At 43.1% G+C, this 25,674-nt stretch overlaps 1 protein-coding gene across 3 annotated transcripts in view; it reads right to left on the bottom strand.

Annotated features, from left to right (window-relative positions):
* Positions 1-844: 844 nt before the first annotated feature.
* LOC109902661 (interleukin-12 receptor subunit beta-2) overlaps positions 845-25,674 on the bottom strand; it is a 34,259-nt gene continuing 9,429 nt past the window's right edge. The window contains exons 1-16 of one of the 3 annotated variants that reach the window (XM_020499221.2): positions 14,462-15,791; positions 13,890-14,051; positions 13,041-13,298; positions 12,401-12,515; positions 11,805-12,004; positions 9,588-9,733; positions 9,003-9,144; positions 5,978-6,048; positions 3,598-3,799; positions 3,152-3,349; positions 2,902-3,003; positions 2,649-2,804; positions 2,436-2,567; positions 2,156-2,264; positions 1,913-2,000; positions 845-1,785 (exon numbers count right to left, since the gene is read on the bottom strand). In XM_020499221.2, coding sequence (XP_020354810.1) covers positions 1,291-1,785; positions 1,913-2,000; positions 2,156-2,264; positions 2,436-2,567; positions 2,649-2,804; positions 2,902-3,003; positions 3,152-3,349; positions 3,598-3,799; positions 5,978-6,048; positions 9,003-9,144; positions 9,588-9,733; positions 11,805-12,004; positions 12,401-12,515; positions 13,041-13,298; positions 13,890-14,004 — 2,529 coding nt within the window. In that variant the 5' untranslated portion in view covers positions 14,005-14,051; positions 14,462-15,791 and the 3' untranslated portion in view covers positions 845-1,290. Of the gene's footprint in view, positions 1,786-1,912; positions 2,001-2,155; positions 2,265-2,435; positions 2,568-2,648; positions 2,805-2,901; positions 3,004-3,151; positions 3,350-3,597; positions 3,800-5,977; positions 6,049-9,002; positions 9,145-9,587; positions 9,734-11,804; positions 12,005-12,400; positions 12,516-13,040; positions 13,299-13,889; positions 14,052-14,461; positions 16,455-20,084; positions 20,176-20,544; positions 20,633-20,950; positions 21,104-23,734; positions 23,894-24,083; positions 24,183-25,674 lie in introns of those variants that run through there. The other 2 variants (XR_004202362.1, XR_004202363.1) reach the window with 2 other exon arrangements.

The raw sequence follows: 25,674 nt of genomic DNA, 5'->3' as shown, positions 1-25,674 counted from the left end.
CGATTGAGATGCTGTGGCATGACCTCATGAGAGCGGTTCACTCCAGACATCCCAAGAATATTGTAAAACTGAAACAGTTTTGTAAAGAGGAATGGTCAAAAGTTCCTCTTCACTGTTGTGTAGGTCTGATCCGCAACTACAGAAAACGTTTGGTTGAGGTTATTGCTGCCAAAGGAGGGTCAACCTGTTATTAAATCCAAATCCAAGGGTTCACATTTTCCCAACCTGCACTGTGAATGTTTACACGGTGTGCTCAATGAAAACATCCAAATTATAATTGTTTGTGTGTTATTAGTTTAAGCAGACTGTGTTTGTCTATTGCTGTGACTTTATGCAGAAATCCAGCTAATTCTAAAAGGTTCACATATCTTTTTGTGTATAACAAACCACTGTTAAACAATATTGTAAATTATGTTTGAAAGCTAAATACATTGATCCATCTGTAATCTGTATCCTAATATCTATCTGTTATTCTTCTCAGAATACATGCCTGTTTGGTCACCGCAGGTTGGTTGTGTTTTTTGCTTCTTGCTGCTCTGATTAACTGTCGATTTGAGATGCAGGCTGATTGGTTGATAACGAAATGTAACTGATTCAAAGACCCCAAATAACAAATACAAGTCTAACCTCACTAGCATCTCCAGTCTCCTTTTTTCTCATTACAATAATCCCCTATATTAAATGTATTAAACTTTCACTAGGGTTTAAGAATCCCCAATATTACATTTACACTATAGAGCACCTGTACTCTCTGCAAGGATCCAGGACTCTATGCTAAGGCTGACCCTGCATATTCCAGTACTATCTCTTTGTGAAACTAATAAATACACTTCCAGATATGAACTCATAGTGCACTTTACATAACTCCCATGGTTTATTTCAGAAAAGCTCATTGCTTACAGTCCCTGTAAACTGGGGGAAATGTGACAGGTGAGTTGTATTGTATTGATATTTTGTGTTATCCAAGACATAGATCTAGGATGGGCAACTCCAGTCCTCGGGGGCCGGATTGATGTCACACTTTTGCCCCAGCTAACACCTGACTCCAAAAATCAACTCATCATCATCTTCAGTTTAGAATGCAATTAGTGTTTGCTATGGTGAAAAAGTGTTACACCACTATGGACCCCGAGGTCTGTAGTCTCCCATCTCTGATAGATAGTGTACTATTGTACTGTAATGCAATATAACTGTTTATAATGATTGTTGGTTAGTGAGAATCAAAGATTACACAGGGTCTTCACACAACCTGCTCCTTGGGTTATTTTATATGGCTATCAGTCTAACCCATCAGTCTAAGAACTCACTGCAGTCGATCCTGACCGCATCCAGAGTCAGCTTCCCTCCGAAAGACACCAAAGGGTTCATGAACGGACTCAGGGGGTTCTGCGGACAGGAGAAGAATCCCATCACATCCAGACCTTCCTCTTCCTTCTCCTCTCTGCCCTCTAGGACGTGTGTTGAGATGTAGTCTACAGTCATATCTGTTCCCTGGGAATCCTGTGTCTGGCCTGAGGAGCCTGACTCCTGGGAGAAGCTCTTGAGGTAGGAGCTCTGGAAGTAGGCTGTTGTTGACGGGTCTGTCGCAGGGATCTGCTGGGGCATGAAGAGGAGGTGTAAGGAGGGGTGAATAGCACCCTCTGGAGTTCCGGAGATGTCAGTGCGCTGTGCTGGGTTCCATGAGCTCCAACTGCCCTCAGGCAGCTCCTGGACCTCCACAGTGTCTGGCTCCTCCTCTTCACTGACACTAGACTCACTGAGGTAGAGGTGTAGGGTCAACTCACCCTGGGGGAAGACAGGAAGGGGTCAGACGAATGTATCACTGTGGATCCAAATGAAGTATTCAGACTGTGTTTGTTTGTGTGTGTGTGCGTGCTTGCATGTGTGCACTCGGGCATCTGCGTGAACGTACCTTCTCTTTGGCACACTCCTTTGCCCATTTGCTGTTGGCAGGATCAGGGACGATATCTGGCATGAGGCAGTGGACGAGTGTTGAGACTCTGAGGAGGAGAGAACATGGAAAATAACTACAGTGAGTCAGGAACAGAGCACACAGTTAATAACACGGTCAATCAATATTTCCATTTCCTTCGAGTATTGCTGTCTAGTGACTCCCCATTAGGACTAGAGGCTGTTCCTGTTCCTAATGTATTACCGTCGTCTTAGCGAGGAGACCTGGTACAGGCACAGCAGGACAAAGAACACCAGGAAGGAGGTGATCCCTACCAGGACCATGTTAAAAAGCCAGCTGTCTGAAAGCAAACCTACAGTGGTACATAATAAGCACACAGTGTAAACATTATACAGTATAATAAACATAAGCATTCTGTATTTATTGTAACACTACACATAACTGGAATGATAGTACTGAGAGTGTTTCAGCTAGATTATTCTGAGAAACAGATTATTTTCACTCTTTCTTTCGTTATACTCACTTTGAGGTTTGATGATGAAGGAGTGTCCGGCTCTGGGGCCCTGTCCTGAGGCAGTCGATGCGGTCATCCATAGACGGTAGTACTCAGGGGGAAGGTCCCTGATGGTGAAGGATCTCTCTGATGCTCTGCAGACTAGAACAAAACCACAGGTCATGAACACAGTATACACACACACACACAATGCACTTTGTGTTTGATAGTTCTTCTCCATACCGTAGTTTCCAACGTCTTTTCCCTCTGAGTTTTTCACATAGATGGTGTAGTTGATGATACAGCCCCGACTGTGTTCCTGAGGGACCTCTGACCAGGAAACGGTCACTTTGTCCCCCTCCACCACCGGCTGATGGACAGACGGACCCGCGGCAGGTACTACAGGACACAGTCACACCACAAATAGGAATCGAACTCGGGCACTGTTCCATTGATGTGAAACCTTCAGAAAAATGGTGATCTCCTGTTTCCTTACCTTTTTCCAAGGTGTTGAAGTCTTCAAACTGGGCCCTGCCCACTGCCTGCTCATACAGAGCATAAACTGCTCCCTCATAGCACTCAAACGGATTAATGTTATCTACACACAAGAGAGACAGTGGGTGGGGTGGAGATCGAGAGAGAGAGGGAATGAGATCAAGAGGAGGGATCAACTGGCTGTGTCATCACTCAGGGATCCAATAAGATCTAATGCAATGCTAAGCTGGCCATCCATCCACTACATGTACCTCTAATGACAGTATGGGTTTCATTAGGACCCAGTCTCTTCCACGTGAGCTTCTCCACCTGTCTGCCAACAGGGAACCATTCCAGCAGGTAGCCACTTACTGCCCCATCCCCTGCTCCTGCAGTTACAGGCCTCCGCCAGGAGATGGTGACGCTGTGGTTACTGTGATTTCTACACATCACATTCTGAGGGGGCTGGGCTGTGAAGGGAGAGGAGTGTATGACACTGTCAGTAGAGCAGTCACCCTTCCCTGTCAACTACGGTCAATTGGATGTTACATTTATGTCTATGTGGTTTTTAAATGTTAATTGTCTTTTAACTTAAAGAAGCCAAGAAGTGGAACAAATTCTTGCATTTATAGTTTTTCACTTTTCTGAAGAGTCTGAATCTTGAATAGGAAGATGGAGGAAAAGGGGGGAAAACGGGGAGGAAATGGAGATGCCTTACCTGCTCTGAGGGGAATGGTGACACGGGCAGGGGGTGAGGAACCTCTGGAGTTCAGGGCGTAGACAGTGACATCACAGCGAGAGCAGGACAGGCCTGAAATATGATTAATGGAGGTGTTGCTCTCAGATTTCCCTGCCAGGGTGTCGTTAACTATCACCTTGTAACCCCTGATCTTCCCTCTGGCCTCTGTGTGACTCAGCCCCTGCAATCAGATTCAGAACCACATATAAAACACAGGCCCACTCCATGGGCAACAATCACAAATGATGCAGTGATAGGATTGGCTATCAGTGTTTTCATCGCACTTCTGTTTCCCAGCATAGAATCCTAAAGCAAGGGAGAATCTCAATTGCATACTCCTCGTGTCTCCTTTCTCCTTCTCAAAATCCATTGGAGGAGAAGGTCAAAGGAGAGAGACCTCTGGCTTTCTCATTCAATGGGTTTCGAGAACGAGGCAACGAGAGAGGAGTATGCAATTGAGATTCTCCCCTAGAGTCTGACTGTTTCTATATCAACATGCCCCTACCCTTGTGTTAGCTTAACATTTAATTCAACTTTATTGTATTGCCCAGGAGCAGTTAAGAAGGCATGCTATCCCTGCAGCATCTCTGCTGGGAGATGAGAGGTGTGTAAGGGATCTATCATTTCTTTTAAACTGCTCGTCTTTTCTGTTTCTTGTAAACTGAAACTGTCACGTGTCTGGCCCAGGTTTCAGTCTCACACATCATTGGGGAGGGAGCCTCTCACACCTATGGGGTGAGGTTAGGGGGGGGGGGGGGGGGGGAATGTCACCTCTCAGAAGTGGTCTGAGTTTGCCCTTTTCCTAATGCGGCTAAGAAAACTTTACACACCCACATGAAAAAAGGCTACAGTTTAGGACAGAAACAGGAAGAATGTAACATTTTTTTTCCTAATTACTCAGGTAGAACTAGAGACACCATATTTTATGACAAACAACATATACACTGAGTGTAAAAAAACATTAAGAACACCTTCCGAATATTGAGTTGCATCCCCTGCATTTTGCCCTCAGAAACAGCCTCAATTCGTCAGGGTATGGACTCTACAAGTTGTCGAAAGCGTTCCACAGGGATGCTGGCCCATGTTGACTCCAATGCTTCCCAAAATTGTGTCAAGTTGGCTGGATGTCCTTTTGGCGATGGACTATTCTTGATACACATGGGAAACTGTTGAGCGTGAAAAACCCAGCAGGGTTGCAGTTCTTAACACAAACCGGTGCACCTGACACTACTTCGTTGAAAAGCACTTAAATCTTTTGTCTTCTTGCCCATTCAACATTCTGAATAGCACACACACACAATCCATGTCTCAATTGTCTCAAGCCTTAAAAATCCTTAATTAACCTGTCTCCTCCCCTTCATCTACACTGATTGAAGTGGATCTAACAGGTGGCATCAATAAGGGATCATAGCTTTCACATGGATTCACCTGGTCAGTCTATGTCATGGAAAGAGCGAGTGTTCATAATGTTTTGTATATATGTACAACAACAAAAAACACAACAGTAAATACTAGTGATGGGAAACCAAGGCTTTCTGAAGCATTTGGGGCTTTCACCAATTCATTACTTAGAACTTTTAACACAATGCACATTAGTGACATTTGTTGATTAGCAATATAAAGCAGCGATGGTGTCCATATGGAAGTTTTTCCCACAATATTCATAAAATCTCATTGACCCAGATTTTCATTGCGGGTGTTAATAGCCTACTAGCTATAATTTACCATTGCAAGTTGCTGTCAAAAACTGAAATGATCGCATTATTTAGGATGCTTAATAAGACATACGCTTATACCATACTAAATAAAACAAATTGTTTGAACAATAATGTGTAGTGTGGTGTCATATAAAAACAATTCTCTAAATAATAAGCCTTCACCAGGACTCGTCCCCATTCATTGTTTTATGGTTCCCGACTCTACCTGCTTATTTACCATTCAGGTGACACAGCATCACAAAATCCTGTACATTATAAGTATGGTTTCCAGTAGAGGTTGGGGTTTGAAAGCAACTTGGAATCGAAGAAAGCACCGTCACGTAATCTGTGGGATCTCTCATTTTGCAAACCACGGTTTGAAAAACCATGTGACCAAACGAAGCTTCGGGCGTCATTGATCAAGCGATAATGATACTTTGAAATGAGCATCGGTACATTGTATTGGATCAGTAGTGCTTTGAAAACTGCATTGGAGCATTGGAGTACCGGTATCAATGTCCCATCCTAAATACTACAGAACAGTCATGTCCACAAAAACACCACCGTGAATACTACAGTATACTGAAGTATTTTTTTCTCATGTGGGAGAGAGAGAGAGGGAGAGAGTCTGACAATATTAAGACATCTCTTTGGATGCTCACCTTCCAGTATAAAGTGATGGAGTTGGGAGAGTTGGAGGTTGTGTACCACACATCCAGAGCCTTGGCAGGTGCTGTAAAAGAGCACAGGATACAAACCGTTTATTCATTGCAACAGTTAGCTGTGGCTGACCCCGTGTTCTCCCAAAATGGATGTATACTCCCAAAACGTTTTCTGTGTATTTGTGTGATGTCTGGGGGTTTGGCATCAATAAAGTCCTATTCTATCCATTAAGTACATAGCTTGTATGTACAAGGTCATTGTGATAGCTATCAGCCATCAGCCTTCAGCCTATTTTGTGTTTTGATAACCATCTGACAACCTTCATTATGTTTTCCTAAGAACAAGGATGTGTCTCAGACATGACTAATATTTCCTGGAAACAATTATTTTTTTTAAAGTGTTTGCATCAAATAATACCCTGCCACCCAAAGTGGCATACAGCTCCAGACTGATGTGATCTGCATCCTGTAAGTCAGCAGACACGACAAACACAGCATCATCAAGTAGAATTAAGATGTGCCACTGAAAGGCTTCTCTGGCATGAGGTGCTTATCTGGGTTAAGGCAAATTCTTGCTATTCCAAAAGAGGTGATGGCATCTCCCAGAAATTATGGCAAAAACGAGATGTCCACCTCCAAAAAGCAAAACATGTCTCATGTATTTCTCTCATGTATCTCTCATGTATTTCACCAGAATAATGTCATCAAGATTAGTGGGTAGCTGCTCATCCTCGTAATTACAAAATGGGGAGTTCAGAGTTTTATGTTTCGCCGTCCTATATGATACATGTTGACCTGTCATGCCTAATCTTGTTAAGTTTCAAAATGTGTGTCGTTGTTCAATGTTTTTTCATATCGTTACATATCTTACTTTTTCTTCAATGAAAAATAAACTCCTCCCTTGATGATCAGGAAGTGAGAGAGGGGGAATTTTGGTTGCGGCACGCACACACACACACACACACACACACACACACACACACACCAACACAAATACGCACAGCAGTGGGCCATGTGGCTTACAGAGCAGATGAGTGATGACAGGGAAGGGAGGTGAGGTTATAGTGAGGCTACCACACTGTGACTATTTCTCCTACAGGGTGATGGTGTGGTTGATAGTGCTCAGAGGTGCAGAGACACTCTCAAAGACACTCTCAAAGACTGTCTCAATACTCCCGAGGGACATCATTTTCTCATCTTCTACTTCTACATAAGTACTGGTTGTTAAAACAACACATGAAATGAAGAACAGTGTTGTTTCACTGTAAATTAATTAAGTAATTTCACTGAATGAAGGAAGTGTTACCATATTTTGCCAGATGATAAATGATCCAGTACAGGTCAATTCTAAATGTGTGATACCAATCATTATACGATATGATCCTGCTTAGTATTGTCCATGAGGAGACTTTGTTGTTCCTCTCAGTATGATGATGTTATGAGGTGTTTCCAGAAACACCTGAAATCTGCTGGCCTGGGATAAGATTAAACCTGAGATACACTTTTCACAATGCTCTATGTGAGTGTAGGTGTATGTGTAGGTATGGAGAGGGACAAGCTTATCTGACAACATCTCTGTGATACAACTCAGCGTAATACAAATCATACTCTGTGGCACACAACTGCACAATAACTTAGTCACAACCAACCAGTACAGTATGCCAAAGGGCATCATTAGTAAAGTGGCACATGTCAACTGAATCTGTTACTGATAGAGATGTATGATAAAACACCAGTTACCAGGCGTAACTGTACATCCCTGGTTCTGCTATAGGTGGGTTAGCTGAGAATGTCATGAAAACGATCCGCACACTTCAGTGGGACAGAAGGATGTGTGTTGTTGTGATTCTGGATGACCGTATAGCTAGCAACAATGACAAGAAACTGCCATGTGGGGAATCTTAAGTGGCTCGTTTGTTAGTTTTATCTTGTTCTGGATACCATGGATAACATGTCTTGTCACGTCTATGCTAATATTGCTCAAATTCTCTATGTATCTAGCCAGCAACTGTAACGATGTACACTGAACAAAAATATACACACAGCATGTAAAATGTTGGTCCCATGTTTCATGAGCTGCAATAAAAGATCCCAGAAATGTTCCATATGCACAAAAAAGCTTACTGCAAAATAATTAATTGCACAAATTTGTTTATATCCCTGTTTATTTCTCCTTTGCCAAGATAATCCATCCACTTTACAGGTGTGGCATACCAAGAAGCTGATTAAACAACATGAGCATTACACAGGTTCACCTTGTGCTGGGGACAGTAAAAGGCCACTCCAAAGTGTTTAGTTTTGTCACACAGCACAATGCCACAGATGTCTCAAGTTTGGACTTTCTGCAGGAATGTCCACCAGAGCTGTTGCCAGATAATTGAATGTTAATTTCACTACCATAAGCCACCTCCAAAATCGTTTTAGAGATTTTGGCAGTAAGTCCAACCGGCCTCACAACAGCAGACCACGTGTAACCATGCCAGGACGTCCACATCCAGCTTCTTCCCCTGCGGGATTGTCTGAGACCAGCCACTTGGACAGCTGATGAAACTGAGAAGTATTTATTTCTGTAATAAGGCCTTTTTGTGGGGGAAAACTCATTCTGATTGGCTGGGCCTGGCTCCAAAGTAGGTGGGCCTATGCCCTCCCAGGCCCACCCATTGCTGTGCCCCTGCCCAGTCGTGAAATCCATAGATTAGGTCCTAATAAATGTATTTCAATTGACTGATTTCCTTATATGAACTGTAGCTCAGTAAAATTGTTGAAATTGTTGCATGTTGCATTTATATTTTTGTTCAGTGTATTTTGTTAGACAACAAGTGCATATTGTGAAACTTTATTCATGCTTTCAATAAACATTGGAGACGAAGTATAGTTAACATGTTGTCAACAATCTAAACCAACCCTGTCTGTTTTGCTCAATAGTTGCGCACATTCAGCTTTGTTGCTAAACAACCAACCTGTCTATAAAGGCCATCTGCAGGACCAACAAATCACCCACACAGTGCAGTATTAGTGTTCTTACCCTCCTCCTGTGTCCAGTTAGAGACGGGTTGGCTCCAGTCACTCCAGATGCCTCTCCTATGGCTCAGTCTGACCCTGGCCTGGAACTCATACATCGTGTTGGGCTGCAGAGACACAATGGACTGGTTCCACACTGAACCTGCCTGTGAGGCACAGCAGTCAGAACACAGTAATACTTTTATAAGACATGTATCACACATTTATTAAATAATTATTACACATTCATTACACAATCATAAGACTTGCATGTGGGAGGCTACCAAGGCAGACAAGGCATGAGAGGACTACTAAAAAGTGAAGACATGTAGATGCTTGACTGGCTTTGGCAGTCTAGCATCTCGGAACAGCAGGAGGCAGGGATCTGCAAACCCCAGTCAAATCTGCCTCGGCTTCTGACTCAGCCGAGAGGTCTTGTGATTTAAGCACAAATCTTACATGTGAGGTTGTGTCTTGCAACGCTTCTGCAACTCAACATCTAACAAAGCAGCATTGGATTGTATGTGTATAATGGTCAATACCAAGTCAGTTCCCTATATGGCAGGTGATGTTTACAGTGCGTTGGTGACTGTGTGACAGTGGTTCTTACGGTGTGTGGGTGTAATATCCATGGTCCTGGTCCCTGGGCGGTTCTCTGCTGGACCTCCAGGAGCTGAGCTCCCTGAGCCCCCACCCTGACATTACAGCCCAGCGACCAGCACTCTACCTGGGACACATCAGGGGGAGAGGGCTGCACTATAGAGAGAGAGAAAGAAAGAGACAGAGAGAAAGAGAGAGAGAGAGAGAGAGAGAGCAGTCAAAATGGACAGGGATACACATAGGACAGTTAGTACGGACTGAGAGAGTACAGTAGTGGATGCTTGTGGTTAGAGTGCAGAGAGCACCAGTGATATATCACCAGTGATATTACTCACCCAAACCTGACAAACATCTAGTACTCATCTAGAATGCATCATAACTGCTACACTGGTCATTTCTAAAACAAACGTTAGGTGGATAACATAGCCTAGTAGTCAAATGACCAAAGCGCCCTCTAGTGGCCTCGTGGTGGAATGTTATTCATATTTTTCATAATTAATAAAAGTTCTTCTTTTTTTAAAGACAAAACTTCAGTGTTTGTATGTCGAACGGTTCTGTTATGTTTCAGTCTTCTGTATATTAAGTGTAATGGGATGCAAAAAAAATAAAAAAATAAAGCAATGATTGCTAAATGCATAGATACAGTTAAAGTCGGAAGTTTACATACACTTAGGTTGGAGTCATTAAAACTAGTTTATCAAGAATTCCACAAATTCCTTGTTAACAAACTATACTTTTAGCAAGTCGGTTAGGACATCTACTTTGTGCATGACACAAGTAATTTTTCCAACAATTGTTTACAGACAATTAAAATTCACTGTATCACAATTCCAGTGGGTCAGAAGTTGTCATGGCTTTAGAAGCTTCTGATAGGCTAATTGACATCATTTGAGTCAATTGGAGGGGTACCTGTAGATGTATTTCAAGGCCTACCTTCAAACTCAGTGCCTCTTTGCTTGTCATCATGGGAAAATCAAAAGAAATCAGCCAAAAATTGTAGACCTCCATAGGTCTGGATCATCCTTGGGAGCAACGCTTGAAGGTACCACGTTCATCTGTACAAACAATAGTACGCAATTATAAACACCATGGGACCACACAGCCGTCATACCGCTCAGGAAGGAGATGCGTTCTTTCTCATAGAGATGAGCGTACTATGGTGCGAAAAGTGCAAATCAATCCCAGAACAACAGCAAAGGACCTTGTGAAGATACTGGAGGAAACAGGTACAAAAGTATCTATATCCACAGTAAAATGAGTCCTATATAGACATAACCTGAAAGGCCACTCAGCAAGGAAGAAGACACTACTACAAAACCGCCATAAAATAGCCAGACTACGGTTTGCAACTGCACATGGGGACAAAGATCATATTTTTTGGAGAAATGTCCTCTGGTCTGATGAAACAAAAATAGAACTGTTTGGCCATGATGACCATCGTTATGTTTGGAGGAAAAAGGGGGAGGCTTGCAAGCTGAAGAACACCATCCCAACCTTAAAGCACGGGGGTGGCAGCATCATGTTGTGGGAGTGCTTTGCTGCAGGAGGGACTGGTGCACTTCACAAAATAGATGGCATCATGAGGAGAAAAAATTATGTGGATATATTGAAGCAACATCTCAAGACATCAGTCAGGAAGTTAAAGCTTGGTCGCAAATGGGTCTTCCAAATGGACAATGACCCCAAGCAAACTTCCAAAGTTGTGGAAAAATGGCTTAAGGACAACAAAGTCAAGGTATTGGAGTGGCGATCACAAAGCCCTGACCTCAATCCCATAGAAGATTTGTGGGCAGAACTGAAAAAGTGTGTGCGAGCAAGGAGGCCTACAAACCTGACTCAGTTACACCAGCTCTGTCAGTAGGAATGGACCAAAATTCACCCAACTTATTTTGGTAAGCTTGTGGAAGGCTGCCCGAAATGTTTAACCCAAGTTAAACAATTTAAAGGCAATGCTACCAAATGCTAATTTAGTGTATGAAAACTTCTGACCCACTGGGAATGTGATGAAAGAAACAAAAGCTGAAATAAATCATTATCTCTACTAATATTCTGACATTTCACATACTTAAAATAAAGTGGTGATCCTAACTGACCTAAGACAGGGAATTTTAAGGAATTGTAAATGTATTTGGCTAAGGTGTATGTAAACTTCAGACTTATAGGTGCAGAATGATCTAAATTGCATAATCAGTGTTATATTCTTTTTTGTTTTTTGCAGCTGCCATACCAATGTGGTCGAGTGTGAAGTTGAGGGTGGTGGACACAGCAGAGCCCAGCTTGTTGGAGGAGCTGGCCCATACGGAGTATTCAGTCTGGACAGAACCAGACACAGAGAAATTAGCTGAGACTAGACCAGGATCAGACCTGGAACCAGAACCAGGGTAGGATACAGATCCTGCTGTGCTGTTACCAAACACAGCTCTCACCCTGAAACACATGAAACACATACAAGTCATCCACAACGTACTATACAGTACACCTCATCCATACCAACTGGCTTTTATATCTCATGTATTTCCCTTTTCTTCTTTTCTTCTTTTCTCTTTTTCTTTAATTCTCCGTATTTGAGTCTGTATGGTGAAAAAACTATACTGAGCAAAACATAACAGTGACAAGTCTGTTTTTACTTAAACGTGTCGTTGTCTTGCCATAGAAACCATATTGGGTTGTTGGTAGCAGAAGTATGCTTGACCACCAAGGCTGCTCTGCTCCAACATGTGAGAGAGACCACCAACCCTGCGATTCCTCAGCTCCTTATTAAAGCTATGATATGGCGCATGGCATAGTACTGTCTGTCCCTTTCTCTTTCTCTTCCAAACTCACCAGAGCTCTGAAGTGGTTGTCAGGTGAGTTTCCCTTCCTCTCCTCCATGTACACATCACCTCTCGAAATGGAGCTTTCTGGACACAGGTTACATTTTCTGGCAGGTCAGGTGTGTCTGCAAGGTAACCATGACAATACATCAACAACACAAATGGACGTGGTCTGGTACAAAGTGTTTTTCTCATTGTGCTTTGGACCAGTAACCAGCATGTGATGGTATTGTTCCTTTAAAGACCACTGACATGAGTTAAATGTGTATCATTTAAACTTGCACCTCTGACACAACTGTTAGAAGTGCTGACACTGACATGGGTTGAACTAGTTAGTTGTCAGACTAGATGGTCCAAGAGGTATAGAGCAGACTTTATAATGCAACTCCTCCACCCCATGTTGTACTTAAAGACTACTTGATGAAAAGATGTCACACTGCATATCTGACTGGCTAATTCAGGGAGCGGTGTTCTCCTTCATGAGTGTCAAAAAGGCACAAGTTGTTTTTCTCCATCTGTCCCATTCAGTTTGGTTTCACACCCCCAGCCCTATAGTTATTCTGGTCACTGTTGACACCTTGTTTTGTATTGCAGAGTGCTCTGGTATTGCGGAGTGCTATATTGCAGAGTATATACTGTTCCATACTTACATCCAGTATCAATATCGAGTCCACAAGGCTCAGGTTCTCCTTCACACAGGCAGGTGTACGTTGTGTTTTTACTTATGTTTGTCACATTGAGGAATATAGTTGTAGAGTTGTAGGGCTGTATTTTGAGCATTTTCTTCTTGTCGATGTGCATTGATTTGGAAGCTCTGCAGCTAGTCTGATAGGTACAGAACACCTGGAAGCTCGAGCCCAGAAGGACCAGGTCCCCAATGCTGGATGATGCAGTACATGGCTTATCAGCTGGAGGCACAACAAAACGACAAAGAAAACTCTTGCTATCTCACTGGGGAATGACAGAGGAGTAAACTGGAAGTTAAAAATACTTGCTTTAGCAGCAATGTCATAGAAGCGGAACAGAAAACACAACAGAACAAGGGTCTCCAGCACTGGTTCTGGTAAGCTACAGGGTGTACCGGCTTTTGTTCTAGCCCTGCAATAACACACCATATATATTATATATTTGTAGAATCAGGTGTGTTTGTGCTGGGCTGGAATAAAAGCCTGCGCTCAATACAGTCTGTGCCGAGGTTTGGTGACTATTGGCACACAGAGAAATGAGACAGCAAGAGGAAATCAACTCATACTATTAAAGACATATTCAGAGGGTGTTTATTAAAAGATCAAGCATAATCCTACAGCATATGAGAACAGTTCAAGGCAAACGCAGACTTGCAGAGTACACAGTCTGTGGACAGGGATGAATGTCTTGGACATGTTATGAATCTATCTTGGACAAACGCTTTGAAGTATCACTAAGGAAGAATATCAAGTGTTCTTGACATAACTCGTATTACGTAGGTAGCCTACATGATTGGTGAATAGACCACTTACCTCTACTAGACCCTATGGCACACAGCAAAGTGATGCCAATGAGGATAGACCACCAACCATGGGGTGAATAGGCCATTGGACCTCTGGGATGTTCACTACCAGTGGTGAGCTGCATTCCATTTGTGTCTCATAGCTGAAGGTCCATGGGGTCTTTCAGTATCACTACAGAAATAAACATGTATAATATACAAGTCATTTAATGTATCCCCATGAGAATGTCACTGTATTTCTTATTTATTAAATACACCATCTTTTTGACAACAATATTTATTTATTTTTTGAAGAAAAGAAAAAGGAAATGACTACACATCTTCCCATGCATGTCGAACATTGCTCAATGTTCACTATGACACCATAACAGATTATTGATTGAGATTATTCTGATAGCTCAAATGGTTGATCCTGTACTACAATAATCAACTGCAGCAATTGAGTCAAATAGACCATGTGAATGTAGGCTGTATACAAACAGAAAGCACCACTCACCCAGCTCCGACATCATACAGTTGATAATTCCCTACCAAACAGCATTCGTTAATTATACACAACGGGCTCCCTATGTTTTTACTTACACTCATTTGATATTTTTCCTCTACATTTCTGAATATCTTCTCAGTCCATTGCAGTGTGTGTCAGTGGTTTGGCTGAAAGCGTGCGAGCCTGTTTTGGTTGAGATGTGTGTCAGTTGACATTTGATAAGACCAACCCTCATCTCAGTTCCTCTGCTATGTCCTCTGCGGGTTCAACAGAGCACGACAAGTAGCCTACACATCTGAGCCCAATCCTAAAATGGCTGTGTGCACACAGGCAACCCAATTCTGATCATTTTTTCACAACATTTTTTTTTAACCAATCACATCACATATTTCCACATCAGTTATTTTTCAGAGCTGATGTGATTGGTCAAAAGACCATTTTGGGGGAAAAAAGATCAGAATTGGTCTGCCTCTCTAAATACAACCATAGTGACATACCAGGTGAGTGATATTTGCCAGTTGTAGGGGATCCCCCTCTCACACTGGATTTGGAGATTAACACTTTTTACAGATGTTCTCCACTCACAAGACTGGATGTCTAATATCTTCTCTAATCTTCTCCTGCTCTTCATCTGCACTTATTTTAAAACACAGGACAAATGAAAGCAATATTGCGGCGGCCTCCTGGGAAATTTAAATTCATTAGTCCAGACATTTTTGATAAGAGCAAATGAAGGAAAGGAGCTGAAGATACAAGGAAACATCGTAAACTATTGAGATGCACCCTCAGTTTTATAAGCTCTCAGGGAGGAAGTGAGAAGTCTGTTTCAGGAAGTCACTATAACTGCCTGGTACAGCAGGTGGCTCTATGAGGAGAACACAGCCCTGGAACAGATCTAGGGTCAGTTTACCCTGCATTACTATACCATTACTATTATACCATGTTACACAGCGGCGTGCAAATACTGTATCCCTCACTTCTAAGATGCAGAATATAACTATGTTGTAAACTTAACATATCCTCAACATCTGTCTTCTTTGGGCACGAAACCCATTGTGTGGTACAGTATACATCAATAGACAAACAGGGATTGACAGGGAAACATTTATCAACAAATCAAAAGAGAGCCATCGTGCTCTCCCAGAAGCTTGGCTGGTGGGTAAATCCTGCATAATCAGATAAACTAAGGGGTGTAATGGGTTCGCACACATTTATCATCTGAAAGACTCTTTATAGTGAACCATAATCTTTATATAGCAGCGAGCAGAAATTGTTATAAATCCACTGTTATAGTATATTATGTAATTGAGGTATGTGTCCTTTCAGTCCGTTCATTATTCTGAAACACTAGTATGACTGTAAATTTAGTTAGAATGGTATAAAAGTCCATTCATTGGAACTCTTGTTCAGTTGGTCAGAAAAATACCTTTCCTCTCATCACTGAAGGATGGAGAAGATAATGCTTTAAAGATGTCTCTGTCAGTGGTTGTAGGTAGTGGTGTTGAGGTCAGCAGCCTGGGGGAAGTAACCGGTGGTCAGTGTCTTAGCCAGACAGCCGACTGGGTCCTCCAGAGCCACTTTCTGTCCCTGTGCTGAGTCCAGAGAACCAAGGCCCACCTCCAACCCCTTCTCATCCAGCCACGTGTCCCCAGAGAAGAGGCTTGTTATCTTAGGAGGGCTTGGGGAGGTGTTCCGCCCCATTGAGCTCAGATCCAGTCCTGGAGAAATGCCAGAGAAATCTACTGTTACATCACACAGCCAGCCTCCTAGCAGTCCTCCAGACTCCTCAGGGCATCTGTCTGTTCTCTCACAGCTGGGAATGTGTCCCCTGTATTCCTTCTTCTCCGTCTTGTCTCGTGGAGCTGTGATTGTAATCTGGGGTTTGTATCCGATATTCTCCAGAGGTGCTGCTGTCCTTTCTCCTGTCCCCTCTCCTCCCCCGGCCCTAGCCCCACCCTGGAGCCGCACAATGTGGATGATGGGGTACAGTTCCTCCCTCTCCCCAGGAGGGATCTCCTCAATGGGGGACAGTGGTGGGTCACTGACGGTGAACAACCAGGACGAAGCTGGGACCACTGGCTCTTCATGCTATAGGAGGACAATACAAACACAGAGGTTATTGTGAAGAAGTCAAGGCCTTAGAAAGCTAGTAGGCCTGGTTTAGATGACAGGGCTCTATTTGTTTATTTCGATCCCCACTCGCTTTTGCAGAAGCAGCAGCTACTCTTCCTGGGGGTCCACAAGAAACACAAAACATGACAAGTAAAAACACTGATACACTGACAGAGAAGAACAGTCACACACATTTTTTATATAACGATATACAAACAATACAACAACAAAAATATACAAACAATACAACTTAAAAACAACGGCCTCCCGAGTGGGTCAGAGGTCTAACACACTGCATCGCAGTGTTTGAGGCGTCACTACAGACCCTGGTTCGATCCCAGGCTGTGTCATAGCCAGCCTTGACCTGGAGGTGGCGCACAATAGGCCCAGCGTTGTCTGGGTTAGGGGAGGGTTTGGCGGGCTGGGATTTCATCGCGCTCACACAACTCCTTGTGGTGGGCTGGGTGCCTGCAAGCTGACTCGCATGCCAGCTGAAAGTTGTTCCTCCAACACATTGGTGTGGCTGACTTCCGGGATGAGCGAGTAGTGTGGCTTGGCAAGGTCATGCTTCAGAGGACACATGGCTCTTGACCTTTGCCTCTCCCGAGTCCGTAGGGGAGTTGCAGTGATGGGACAAGACTGTAACTACTAATTGGATATCATGAGATTAGGGTAAAAAAAATAACACCACAACATTTTTTATATAAACAAACTACAAATAAAAAGGTGTTTCCCCTCACTGTTGCCGCAGTTCCATGAGTTGCTGTTTAATCTGTGTTTTTAAAGGTAAGTTTGCTGTTTACTTGAGTAATTGGAGATAGAAGGGAGTTCCAAGGCTCTTTATAAAACTGCGTGCCTTCAGAAAGTATTCATACCCCTTGACTTATTACACATTTTGTTGTGTTAAAGCCTCAATTCAAAAACATTTCTGAAGCATTGAAGAGCCCCTAGAACACAGTGGCCTCCATCATTCTTAAATGGAAGAAGTCTAGGGGGGGGGGGGGGGGGGGTGGATCTTTGCTATAAAGGATCCCATTTGCCATTATGTTGACCACTCTCAACTTTTCATTAGAGATACTGAACTGTTGAAATTCAAAATGCTATTGCAAAAGCTTAATTATTATTAAAGGTGAAGATTAAGCATATCTCTGACTCGTGTGTGATTTGCTCTCTCATCATTTGGTAATTAAGGACATTTCCACGACACATGTTAATTAGATTGACGCACATGTGCAGCTTTACCAGCTACAGCTTTGCTAGGTATTTCTTTGCTGCACTTGACCATATTACCAGACAGTAATAAGACCAGCGGCTGAACAACTACTACAATTGATTCGTCAAATAACGCAGAACACATATTTTTTTAACAGACATTCCCCTCCACATCTTCACAACAACTTTGTCAATATGACTTGACCATGATAATTAACTATCCAATGTTATACCTAGGAGTTTAGCTTCCTCAACTTGCGCAATGGTCACCCCCTTTATGTACAACTTCAGTTGAGGTTTAGGTCTTAGAGAATGTTTTGAACCAAATGCAATGCTTTAAGTTTTAGATGTACACTGCTCAAAAAAATAAAGGGAACACTTAAACAACACAATGTAGCTCCAAGTCAATCACACTTCTGTGAAATCAAACTGTCCACTTAGGAAGCAACACTGATTGACAATACATTTGACATCCTGTTGGGCAAATGGAATAGATAACATGTCGAAATTATAGGCAATTAGCAAGACACCTCCAATAAAGGAGTGGTTCTCCAGGTGGGGACCACAGACCACTTCTCAGTTCCTATGCTTCCTGGCTAATGTTTTGGTCACTTTTGAATGCTGGCGGTGCTTTCACTCTAGTGGTAGCAAGTGGCTCAGGTAGTGCAGCTCATCCAGGATGGCACATCAATGCGAGCTGTGGCAAGAAGGTTTGCTGTGTCTGTCAGCGTAGTGACAGAGCATGGAGGCGCTACCAGGAGACAGGCCAGTACATCAGGAGACGTGGAGGAGGCTGTAGGAGGGCAACAACCCAGCAGTAGGACCGCTACCTCCGCCTTTGTGCAAGGAGGAGCAGGAGGAGCACTGCCAGAGCCCTGCAAAATGACCTCCAGCAGGCCACAAATGTGCATGTGTCTGCTCAAACGGTCAGAAACAGACTCCATGAGGGTGGTATGAGGGCCCGACGTCCACAGGTGGGGGTTGTGCTTACAGCCCAACACCGAGCAGGACGTTTTTCATTTGCCAGAGAACACCAAGATTGGGAAATTCGCCACTGGCGCCCTGTGCTCTTCACAGATGAAAGCAGGTTCACACTGAGCACATGTGACAGACGTGACAGTCTGGAGACGCCGTGGAGAACATTCTGGTGCATGCAACATCCTCCAGCATGACCGGTTTGGCGGTGGGTCAGTCATGGTGTGGGGTGGCATTTCTTTGGGGGGGCCGCACAGCCCTCCATGTGCTCGCCAGAGGTAGCCTGACTGCCATTAGGTACCGAGATGAGATCCTCAGACCCCTTGTGAGACCATATGCTGGTGCGGTTGGCCCTGGGTTCCTCCTAATGCAAGACAATGCTAGACCTCATGTGGCTGGAGTGTGTCAGCAGTTCCTGCAAGAGGAAGGCATTGATGCTATGGACTGGCCCGCCCGTTCCCCAGACCTGAATCCAATTGAGCACATCTGGGACATCATGTCTCGCTCCATCCACCAATGCCACGTTGCACCACAGACTGTCCAGGAGTTGGCGGATGCTTTAGTCCAGGTCTGGGAGGAGATCCCTCAGGAGACCATCCGCCACCTCATCAGGAGCATGCCCAGGTGTTGTAGGGAGGTCATACAGGCACGTGGAGGCCACACACACACTATTGAGCCTCATTTTGACTTGTTTTAAGGACATTACATCAAAGTTGGATCAGCCTGTAGTGTGGTTTTCCACATTAATTTGGAGTGTGACTCCAAATCCAGACCTCCATGGGTTGATAAATTTGATTTCCATTGATAATTTGTGTGATTTTGTTGCACATTCAACTATGTAAAGAAAAAAGTATTTAATAAGAATATTTCATTCATTCAGATCTAGGATGTGTTATTTTAGTGTTCCCTTTATTTTTTTGAGCAGTGTATTTAAGACCAGTTTATTATTAATCACCCATTCGGATACTGACTGTAACTCCTGCAAACTCACTAGCTTTAGGTGCTGGCATGTAGATTGTGGAATCCTCCACAACAATAGTTATTTTAGCTTTGTGTAAGACCAGTGGCAAATAATTTGTAAAAATAGAAAAGAGTAATGGCCCAAGGACACTGCCCTGAGGGACACCGAACTGTACATATCTGATGTTAGAGAAGCTTCCATTGAAGAACACTCTCTGGTTTCTGTTGGATAAATAACTCTCCAACCATGTGATGTCAGGTGATGTGAAGCCATAGAAAGTGCCTTTTTTAAATAAAAATGTATGATCAATAACATCAAAGGTTGCACTGCATTTATATTGCATTCTGAAAGATGTATATGTGTTTATATTGCATTCTGAACGATATAGATGCATTCATATTGCATTCTGAAAATGTAGACAGGGAGGTGAAGACACAATTTTTCTGTTAGTAGATTACCTTCAGTAGTCTGATAGCATTGCTGTTTCCAGGCTTGGGGAGGTTCTCAGAAAGCCAGACAGGACCCAGGGATAAACATGTCTGTTTGATCCTGCAGGGAATGGAAGTCTCATAATGAGCTTGGTTGTTTACTGCTTGTTTGCTGTTGATCACTTAGTCTCATATTGGGGTTGTATTGTTATGTGATAGTGTTGTTGTGACCAGTTTTTCTCAGCTCTTTAGGCAACACAGTGCATTACAGTGCATGCAGTAAATATCACATGCAAACAGATGTGTTAACCACATTGTTCACCACAGTCAAAAATGTCAACCTCAATAGCACGGTAAACTTAAAAACAGAAAGAGTACAGTACTTCTTTGGAAAGTAAGTACCAGAAAGTATACACTGTCTGTTACCACGTCAACTAAAGCATAAACAGCTGAAACAGGATTATAAACGCAAGCGCCACCAGCTTGGTACCTTTTCCTCACACAGCTCCAACACATCAGGTTCGCCACTATCACCATGACAATGGTTGCCACTAGCGACATGCCAGCCACCAACCCAACTAGAGAAGAAAAGGGTACATGTTAGTAAACGACAGCACACTGTAAGAACAGGTTAAGACATCAGAGAGGCAATCATAATGTGTTTGGAGCAGAGTGAAGGGAAGGCGTGATTGGTTTGGAACGTGGCCATGGTTGTGAATTAGCCTCTTCGACAATCCTGATCTTGCAAGCTTACATTCTAGCAAATAAGAATGCAAGCTTGCGAAATCAGGATGTCCGTACAAGGCTAGTTGTGAATGTTTCGGACCTGCAGAGCTGAGGGAGGGAGTGAGTTGTTGTAAGTTTGGAACATGGCCATGGTAGTGAATGTGACTGACCTGCAGTGACTGGAGAGTGCGAGAGTAGCCACTCCCCCTGTGGTCCTTCCCCTGCAGCCGTGGAGGCAGACACTCTGAGGGCCACGGCCCCCTCAGGACATTCCAGCCACCTCTGACTGGGCCCTGACACTGTAATGGACCCTGATACAGTCACTGGAGAGAAGACGGCGGACCAGAGATATATAGCATTTCACCATGCACACAATCAATGAATCAATCAACCTATCAATCAATCACCAACTCAATTAAAGGGGAAATCAGCAGATACTTCATCCATTTATTTTTTATTTTTTAATTGTACCCATTGATTCCTGAAGAATATAACTTCAGGAATATAACATTCTGCAGCAAATGCCTCATGGTCCCAGTTCAACTGTCGTACCCTGTCAGAACCCAAAATATAAGCTTGGTTTACTCCAATGTTTGTAAACAAAGTAAATGGAAATAAACACTATATAGCCTGAAAACATGGTTATAACTATAATTTTGATATCATGGATGGTCAGTCCTTGCATCCATAGCTCTGTCTATGAATTTGGTTAAACTTCTCCAGCCCCATTTCTCAGCTTTTTTCTGAAAACGGCGGGAGAATACTTTGTTATTGTTTCAACTGCTGATTCCGACTTTAAATGTAATGTTTTTACAAATGCATTTATCACAAAGTGTAGGTAAGTATAAGTTATGTATATCCACAAAAGAGCAGACAAGATGACCCCTTAACATACAGTACCAGTCAGAAGTTGAGACACACCTACTGATTCCAGGGTTTTTTATTTATTTTTACTATTTTCTACATTGTAGAATAATACTGAAGACATCAAAACTATGAAATAACACATATGGAATCATGTAGTAACCAAGAAAGTGTTAAACAAATCAAAATATATAAGTAGCCACCCTTTCCATTGATGACAGCTTTGCACACTATTCTCTCAACCAGCTTCATGAGGTAGTCACCTAAATTTCAAGAACTTTGAAAGTTTCTTCAAGTATAGTCGCAAAAACCATCAAGAGCTATGATGAACCTGGCTCTCATGAGGACCACCACAGGAAAGGAAGACCCAGAGTTACCTCTGCTGCAGAGAATAAGTTACCATCCTCAGAATTTGCAGCCCAGATAAGAAATTACAGCCCAGATAAAGAATTCATAAAGAGTTCCAAGTAACAGACACATCTCAACATCAACTGTTCAGAGGAGACTGCATGAATCAGGCTTTCATTGTCAAATTGCTGCAAAGAAACCACTTCTAATGGACACCAATAAGAAGAAAAGTCATAATTTTTGGTTCCAACCGCCATGTCTTTGTGAGAAGCAGATTAGGTGAACGGATGATCTCGGCATGTGTGGTTCCCACCGTGAAGCATGGTGGAGGAGGTGTGATGGTGTGGGGGTGCTTTGCTGGTGACATTGTCAGTGATTTATTTAGAATTCAAGGCACACTTAACCAGCATGGCTACCACAACATTCAGCAGCAATACCCCATCCCATCTGGTTTGCGCTTTGTGGGACTATCAGTTGTTTTTCAACAGGACAATGACCCAACACACCTCCAGGCTGTGTAAGGGCTATTTTACCAAGAAGATGAGTGATGGAGTGCTGAATCAGATGACCTGGCCTCCCCAATCACCCGACCTCAACCCAATTGATGTGGTTTGGGATGAGTTGACCTGCAGAGTGAAGGAAAAGTAGCCAACAAGTGCTCAACATATGTGGGAACTCATTCCAGGTGAAGCTTGTTGAGAGAATGACAAGTGTGTGCAAAGCTGTCATCAAGGCAAAGGATGGCTACTTTGAAGAATCTAAAATCTAAAATGTATTTTGATTGATTTAACACTTTTTTGGTTATGACATGAATGTGTTATTTCATAGTTTTGATGTCTTCCCTAGTATTCTACAATGTAGAAAATAGTGAAAATAAAGAAAACCTGTTGAATGAGTTGGTGTGTCCAAACTTTTGACTGGTTCTGTAGATTCCCTACAACATGTTGTTACAGCCAGGACAACAACAGTTAAACTACAGTATTGCACACAGCTTTCATCACACCAAGTCATTACACTACAGGGACAGGGTAAAAAGTAGTTGTTCTAGCTGCTTTCCGCACCAGTATAGGGGTCCACAAACGGGAGTGGTGCATGTTGGGTAACAACTCAGGTCTGACTTTAGCGTCGGATATGCATGTGCACACAACCACATCCTGCTGTGGTGTTTAAGAATAACTTCTGATTCTCTGAAGAACCAAGCCCTGAAACTGCACACTGTAGCTAACTGAGACTAACTAATACAAACAAACAAGACATCCATTCTCTTCCATTGACTGAGAAGAGGTCCATTTGGCTCCCAGAGTATACTTCCTGAAGATTCTTGAGATGTACTTTATAATATCACAGTCTAATCCCTCTACATCTGATGTACAGTACAGTTTAATTCAGTGTGATTCAGAGAGACAGATTACTGGAACTAAGGAGAGGGGTGTTGACTTTCTCTGTGTGGTGAAAGGGTGGAAAGCCCTGTCTCAGCTCTGTGTCAGCTCTCTCAGCTGTGGGTTTGTGAGGCATGCGAATCAAAGAAATGACACTAGGTTGATTTCTAGGTAACCCCGTCCCCAGGCACGAATTGCTGGCGACAGAGAGAGCCGGCTGGTGGGCGAGATTCATTTTTAGGTGACATGTTTTTTCCATTGTAATACTGGAGTATGCGCAGAACACCTTAGACATACCGAAAATGCACACACGTGCATATTGATAATGCATACACTACAACACACACACTCCTATCCTCTCACCCCTCTGATTCTGATCTGTGTCAGAGTCCAGTGTCTTGAGGTAGATGTTGTAGTGTGTTAGGAAGCCTCTCTGTTGGTCCACTGGTAGCTCCTCCCATTGGATCAGAACCCGACTGGTTTCACGGGCCAACACTGACACCTTCGGTACCGACACAGGTTCTTAAATACAGACAGGGAGTCAGGGAACACTGTCACTGGAGAATAAGAACTGGAGAATTATGTTTACTTTATATAATGGGATAGTAACGAAACAGCAGTGCAAAGTAATACCATAAAGTAGCAAACAAAACCACAATGTGTTATTGTACATGAGGGATAACTTCACAAATTCCTAATCATGTAAACCTACTATCTTCTCTGGAATAAACCAGGCCAGATGAGGGGTTGGACACACCCCATGTAGTGTCAGCATACAGAGACACATTATACCTCACTCCCGGCGTCAGACCTGAAACAAAACACACCATATAATACATGAATAAGATGGCGCCAGAGAAGGCTGACGTTTTACGTGTTCCTGACCAATTGCATTTGTTCGTTTATTTGCCTTGTTTGTAACTTATTTTTTAAACTTATTTTGTCCATAATGTTGCTGCTACCGTCTCTTATGACTGAAAATAACTTCTGGACATCAGAACAGCGATTACTCACCACGAACTGGCAGAATCATTTGTTCCTTTAACGAGTCTGACAAGCCCAACATGAATGACATACTGCTTTCCTGGGAACAGGCCTAGATCCCCGTCATTTATGTGAAGAGAAGGCGGAGAAAAAGGAGCCGGAGGTCGGGCTGCCTTCTGAGAATTTGTAGGCGATCGAATAAACCCCCACTGCCTTCCATTCTGCTAGCAAACGTGCAATCTTTGGAAAATAAAATTGATGACCTGTGCGGAAGATTAAACTACCAACAGAACATTAAGAACTGTAATATCTTATGCTTCACGGAGTCGTGGCTGAACGACGACATTATCCACATACAGCTGGCTGGTTATACACTGGCAGGATAGAACAGCGGCGTCTGGTAAGACAAGGGGCGGCGGACTATGTATTTTTGTAAATAACAGCTGGTGCACGATATCTAAAAGTCTCGAGGATATGCTCGCCTGAGATAGAGTATCTCATGATAAGCTGTAGACCACACTATCTACCACACTATCTACCTGTCTCCATACAACCACAGACCGATGCTGGCACTAAGACCGCACTCAATGAGCTGTATTCTGCCATTAGCAAACAGGAAAACACTCACCCAGAGACGACGCTCCTAGTGGCCCGAGGACTTTAATGCAGGGAAACTTAAATCCGTCTTACCAAATTTCTATCAGCACGTTAAATGTGCAACCAGAGGGAAAAAACTCTGGACCACCTTTACTCCACACACAGAGACGTATACAAAGCTCTCCCTCGCCCTCCAGTTGGCAAATCTGACCATAATTCTATCCTCCTGATTCCCACTTACAAGCACAAATTAAAGCAGGAAACACCAGTGACCCAGTCAATAAAAAAGTGGTCAGATTATTATTATTATTTTAGATTTTTAACATTTTAATAGGAAAGTCAGTTAAGAACAAATTCTTATTTTCAATGACGGCCTAGGAACAGTGGGTTAACTGCCTGTTCAGGGGCAGAACGGCAGATTTGTACCTTGTCAGCTCGGGGATTTGAACTTGCAACCTTTCGGTTACTAGTCCAACGCTCAGTTACTAGTCCAACCACTAGGCTACCCTGCCGCTTGCAGATGCTAAGCTACAGGACTGTTTTGCTAGCACAGACTGGAATATGTTCCGGGATTCTTCAGATGGCATTGAGGAGTACACCACATCAGTCACTGGCTTCATCAATAAGTGTATCAATGCCGTTGACCCCACAGTGACCGAACGTACATACCCCAACCAGAAGCCTTGGATTACAGGCAACATCTGCACTGAGTTAAAGGCTAG

This window comes from Oncorhynchus kisutch, linkage group LG13, assembly GCF_002021735.2.
Source record: "Oncorhynchus kisutch isolate 150728-3 linkage group LG13, Okis_V2, whole genome shotgun sequence".
Lineage (NCBI taxonomy): Eukaryota > Metazoa > Chordata > Actinopteri > Salmoniformes > Salmonidae > Oncorhynchus > Oncorhynchus kisutch.
Note: the sequence above shows the minus strand (reverse complement) of the source record. Positions and strands in the feature narration are given on the sequence as shown.